The sequence below is a fragment of the Asparagus officinalis genome, chromosome 8 (assembly GCF_001876935.1).
Source record: "Asparagus officinalis chromosome 8, Aspof.V1, whole genome shotgun sequence".
Classification (NCBI taxonomy): domain Eukaryota; kingdom Viridiplantae; phylum Streptophyta; class Magnoliopsida; order Asparagales; family Asparagaceae; genus Asparagus; species Asparagus officinalis.
In genome coordinates, this window is record NC_033801.1 from 26,354,769 (window position 1) to 26,361,313 (window position 6,545).

The window sequence follows — 6,545 nt, forward strand, 5'->3', positions numbered from 1 at the left end:
AAGAACGAAACAAACACGAGGAAAATAAACGCTTCAACTCCTTAATCCGAAGTGATGACCCCTCGTTTCCCAAAAACACGGTTTCTCAGGCTGTTTTGGGCCAACCAAATAGGCCCTAAGCTGAAATGCATCAGAGGGATCTTACAGGTCTACGTCCTCTAACAAGCAAAGCGTGTATACAAAAAGCCTTCTTGTCTCCCTCGACAGAATTGGAATCATTGTCAGCTTGGTGCTGATCAAATGGTAGGAAAAGATTTTACACTCTATTCTGAGAAAAAAACTAAATCAAAATCTGGATGAAATGCCAAGAAGTTGAGAAACATCAGTCTAGCTGAAGTATTTGATGATGATAGAGCATCAATAACTTCCTAGTTCTCAATGAAAGCTTTAAGATGAATGGTATGCTTCAAGTTCCATCCGTTTTTATCATAGTCATGTAGTATTTAAAACCGAAACACGCCCAAATCTAGTTGGTACTTGCAAGTAAAAGTAAGAGTCTAGCAATCAGTAACAATAAATAGACAAAGATATACGTGGTTCGGCAATGTGCCTACATCCACGGGACAACGACGAACTTCTTTATTATGAAAGAGTAATCTGAGAAATACAAACTCTTGAGAACAGTTTCCAGTTCTCTCAACTCTCAATCTGAAAGTAATTCGTTATACTCACGGATTGCACAGTTCTTCCCTAATCTGTATTCTATCATATAGCAATCCTATTCCGTTTCAAACTCTGTTGTGAGCCACGAAATCCCACAATCTCCACCTTGGCGAACAATTTCAGGACACACCTCCATCAGCTCCATCAGCTCATATATCTCCACCTTGGCATGAAATCCCCAGCCAAGGTAACCTGCTCGTCGTCGTCCTACCGGCCTAACGGCCGTCCGCCCCTAAGGGCCATGCCCCCGTGGGGCATCAACACTGAGAGAGTCGGATCAAGTTGAGACAGTGCTCCAACCTGACCCCGGGTATAACCTTCGTCAACATATCAGCTGCATTCTCCTTGGTATCAACTTTCTCTAGTATCACGACTCTGTCCTCGATGATATCTCTGATAAAGTGAAACCTGACATCAATATGCTTGGTCCTCGCATGATGAACCTGGTTCTTTGCCAAATGAATGGCACTCTGACTATCACAAAGAACTGTAATATCCCTCCGAGTAACACCCAAATCACTAACCAGACCTCGAAGCCATATAGCCTCTTTCACTGCTTCTGTCACTGCCATATACTCTGCCTCTGTCGTAGACAACGCAACCACTGACTGTAACATGGACCGCCAAGATATAGGACCCCCTACCAATGTAAAACAGTAACCTGTAGTAGACCGACGTCTGTCCAAATCTCCTGCATAATCTGAGTCAACATAACCTATCACAGCTGAAACTGACGATCTCTCATAGACCAAACCAACATCCAACGTGCCTCGAAGATACCTCAAGATCCACTTGACTGCATGCCAATGGGTCTTGCCTGGATTAGCCATATACTGACTAACCGAACTCACTGCATGTGCAATGTCGGGACGTGTGCAAATCATGGCATACATCAAGCTACCAACCGCACTAGCATAAGGAACATGTGACATGTATTCCTTCTCTGCTACAGTAGTAGGGGACTGCAAACCAGAAAGCCTGAAGTGAGCTGCCAAGGGAGTACTGACCGACTTGGCCCTATCCATGCCAAATCTACTGACTACCTTCTCAAGATATTGTCTCTGCGACAAAGACAATCTACCAAGCTTCCTATCCCTCACTATCTCCATCCCGAGTATCCTCTTTGCTGGACCTAGATCTTTCATCTCAAATTCATTGCTCAACTGAACCTTCAGCAGCTCTTTCTCACGTTTACTCCTAGCAGCAATAAGCATATCATCCATGTAAAGCAATAAATAGATGTAAGAACCATCTTGAAGCCTCTTGAAATAAACACAGTGATCATACTCACTCCGTGTGTACTTCTGCCCCATCATAAAAGTATCAAACCTCAAGTACCACTGACGGGATGACTGTTTCAGCCCGTATAGAGACTTTCTTAGTTTGCATACCATGTTTTCCTTTCCAACAATAGCATATCCATCCGGCTGAACCATGTAAATATCCTCTTCCAGATCACCGTGTAAGAAAAGCAGTCTTGACATCAAGTTGCTCGAGCTCCAAGTCGTATTGCGCCACCATAGCTTATAAGACACGGATAGAAGTGTGCTTAACCACAGGAGAGAAGATCTCGTTGTAATCCACACCTTCAGTTTGTGCAAATCCTTTGGCTACCAATCTTGCCTTGAATCTTATACCTGTAGAATTCCCTTTGGAATCTGGAATGCCGTCTTTTAGAGTGTACACCCACTTACAACCTATCGCCCGTTTTCCCTTAGGAAGTGTCACCAGCTCCCATGTATGATTTTTGTGAAGAGACTGCATCTCCTCATCCATAGCCACCTTCCACTCATCCATATACGAGCTTTTACAAGCTTGCTTATACGTAGTAGGTGCATCCTCATACTCCTTGAATACTGAAAATGCATGGGCTGCCATATCCTCAAATCCATATCTGAGGGGTGCTCTAGTATTCCGACGCTCTCTCTGTGCTGCCAAAGACGGCTGAGGAACCTGCTGCTCATGCTCATGCTGTACATGTGGCTCCTCAATGGGAACCTCCTCATCTGCAATAACCTCTGGCTCACCCTGTACTGTATCATGAATCCCATCTTCGCTACCATGACCTGAATCCAAAAAATTATCATGTGTACCATGCCTTGGAGCTCCAAGCTCCACCTGCAGAGAATCATCCTCATCATCAAAGTTATCACCTTTCCATACTGGAGATCCATCCTTGCATCTCTCACACTTAGGCCGTAAGAGTGCCTCCTCATGGAACTTGACATCTCTAGATATCTCCCACTTACCCGTTTCAGGGCACCACAACTTGTAGCCTTTGACTGAACCTGGATAACCAAGGAATATGCCCTTCCTTGCCCTTACCCCTAACTTATCTTCCTTCACATGAAAATAAGCTGGACACCCAAAAACTTTCAGATGTGAATAATCCGTAGAATTGCCAGACCATACTTCCATAGGAGTCTTGAACTCAATCGCTGATGATGGAGACCTGTTTATGAGATAACACGCCGTAGATACGGCTTCAGCCCACCATATCTTGCCTAATCCTGCATTAGACAACATGCACCGTGCTCTCTCTAGAAGTGTGCGGTTCATCCTCTCCGCCACTCCGTTCTGCTGTGGTGTCTTCTTCACTGTGAAATGCCTGCGAATACCATGCTCCTGACAATACTCCTTCAAGGGGTCCTCGGTGTACTCTCCACCATTGTCGGATCTGACTACCTTGATAACCCTGCCAGTCTGCTTCTCTATCATTGCCTTCCACTTCTTGAAGATTTCAGTGACTTCATTCTTTCTCTTCATGGTGTAAATCCATACTCTCCGGCTAAAATCATCAACAAAACTGACGAACCACCTAGAACCATCTTTGGACACTGTCCTGGATGGACCCCAAACATCCGTGTGGATATAATCCACAATACCCGTAGTAGTATGCTCCGCTGAACCAAAACTAACCCGAGTCTGCTTCCCGAAGATGCAGTGCTCACAAAAGTCCAACTTCCCAAGCTTCTCACTGCCAAGCAAGCCCCGCTTGCTCAATGCCTTCAACCCTGCCTCACCCACATGCCCTAAGCGCATGTGCCATAACTGAGTCTGGGCCACACTCTTCTCATCAAGAACCTCCGAGACCATAGCTCCACCTTCAACTACATCTCCCTGAAGAAAATACAGATTTCCATGTCTAACCGATGTAAGCATCAACCTGTCACCGTTGTAAACACAACACATGCCATTCTCACCAACATACTTGAAACCCTGAGCCTCAAGTGCACCAAGAGAAATCAGCCCTTTTCGAAAGAGTCGGCACATGACGAACCTCTGTAAGCTTCCTAACTGAACCATCTGCCAAACCGAAACGAACGGTACCAACACCCATAGTCTTGCATGCTCTGGAGGCCCCCATAAAGACTGATCCACCCTTCACCTCACGGTAACTAGTAAACCACTCTCTAACAGGACACATATGATAAGACGCCCCGGTATCAAGCACCCATCCTCCATACAGATGATCATTATGATCAGCCATAAGAGCCTCTGCTAGATCTCCTGTAATAGTGATATTCACATCATCATTAGCCCGTGTAGATCCAACCAGATTCACCTCGCCATCTTTCCCTTCCCTGTTGACATTATCCTTCCTAGAAGGACAATCCCGTTTGAAATGGCCCTTCTTGTGACAAGTATAACATTCAACTTTAGACATATCTCTCCCACGAGAGTGTGAGCGGCCTCTGTTCTTTCTACCATTGCTTTGCCTGTTATTGGCCCTATTATTACCTTGATTCTGACTTCTGACCATAAGACCATGAACTTGTGCATCATTAGCCATATCCTTCTTGTGGGCAGCCTTCGTAAGCACCACAGAAACCACATCTGCATATACTAAGCTTTCCGTCTTATTTGTGACCATTGTGTCAACCAATGCTTCCCACTCATGTAATAAAGAAGTCAACAACAATAAAGCTTTGACGTTGTCATTATATTTCGCCCCTAAACAAATGCAGTCCGAAAACAAACATTCAAATTCAGTGACGTGATCGGTCATGAGTTTACTGGGTTCAATCTTGAACGTGAAGAGCTTTTTCTGAAGGTATAGTAAACTCATCTGATCCTTCCTAAGGTAGGTATTCGTCAACTTATCCCAAATTGACTTCGCCGTTTTTTCATCACGGTAGTTATATGCAACTCCAGTATCTAGACATAACCGGATAGTACTACACGCCTTCCTATCCATCGCCTTGAACTTATCTGCATCCCAAATAGTTGGTTTAACATCCGGTTCACCTTCTACCGTGTCTGCTAGATCATTGTTAATCAGTATATCCATCACCGTCGTCTGCCAACTGCTGAAGTTGTTCCTTCCATTGAACCGAAGAACATCGAATCCATGGACCTTTGCGTAGACTTCACACTTCACCCTTCCTTTCTGACATCTCGTCAAATACCTTGTAGACACCAACCCTTGTAGCTCTGATACCACTTGTAGTATTTAAAATCGAAACACGCCCAAATCTAGTTGGTACTTGCAAGTAAAAGTAAGAGTCTAGCAATCAGTAACAGTAAATAGACAAAGATATACGTGGTTCGGCAATGTGCCTACATCCACGGGACAACGACGAACTTCTTTATTATGAAAGAGTAATCTGAGAAATACAAACTCTTGAGTACACTTTCGATACAAAGAAATACCAAGAAAAAGACTCAGGAAGTATCATGTTTTCCCTCAGAAAATCAAGTCAAATAATCGCTGGAATAGGCTGATATATATATAGCAATTGTTGCTTCCTATTATGAGTCTTAATAGGACCTGGAAACCCTGTCACAAAAGAAAACCTGAACCATATAGAAATCCCTATAGAATAAGAATAGAAATCCCTATAGAATAGGGATTCTATTTTTATAGGATCTGTATTCTATCATATAGCAATCCTATTCCGTTTCAAACTCTGTTGTGAGCCACGAAATCCCACAAGTCATGCAAAACCCATACAACAATTTGGTTCTCTTCTCTCATTTCTGCACTTAATGCAAGTAACCCTGGGAATGCCTAAGACATGCATTCCAACAGACTACTTCCTGCTTGGAACCAGCAAGCTCAATCTTCCGATAAATTTCCCTCTCAAGATCAGTTGCTAGAACAACGGGCTCTGTATATCCTAAGAAATGAATACTTCCATTTAAGGGAACATGCTGCTGGATGTTTGAATTCATTTCACACCACCATGGAACATTTATCTCTACCCACTTTGGATTCTCTGATGAGAACAATGTGGGGATTTCATTTATAAAATTCTCATCAATCATGTCGCGAGAACTCTCCACTTTGAAGCCAAGAACAGTATAATGGAGGGAGATGCTTGGATCAAAACATAAGGCAAGGAGAATGAGATGATAGTCTGGCATAGGGAACTCAGTCCATCCTTTTGTTGCAGGGTTGCAGATATAAGAAGTAAATGGATTGCCTTTGAACGAGTCACAAAGAAGCAAGCCATGGCAGCAATCCACAAGTCTATACTGACTACAGAGTGGTAAGAAACTAAGATTTTCTTCTATAGAATAAACACTTTTGTTACTTTGAAGCATGCTCACTTGCTCTATTTCATAGTTACAATGACCAGGTTCTGAACCGTGGACATGGTAGAAGTGTCCAGACATGGCGTGGGGAAGTTTCTTAAGGTAGTGAGTGTCAGAAATCTAGGAATTCCAAGCTTTGGAGACACATTTGCATTGGAGAATAGACTTGATTCGAAGTCTAGAGAGGATCTCGATAAGGAGATCATCTGAGAGTTTCTTTATAACTTGGTAGTCTTCGGTACACTCCATATTTGGATAGTGGAATCAATCAGAGACTGTACTAGAAAAACAAATCAAGTTATGAGATTTAAAGGGGATGGACAAAAGTACAAGACCATCATATT

General features: G+C 43.3%; 1 protein-coding gene across 1 annotated transcript; it reads right to left on the reverse strand.

The window, feature by feature from the left end:
• LOC109820665 lies at window positions 329-6,320 on the reverse strand. Its single transcript, XM_020386846.1, has 2 exons — window positions 5,605-6,320; window positions 329-436 (listed from the first exon to the last, which is right to left on the reverse strand). Exon 1 carries the CDS (start codon window positions 6,280-6,282, stop codon window positions 5,650-5,652), a length of 633 nt encoding a protein of 210 aa, XP_020242435.1. The 5' UTR covers window positions 6,283-6,320; the 3' UTR covers window positions 329-436; window positions 5,605-5,649.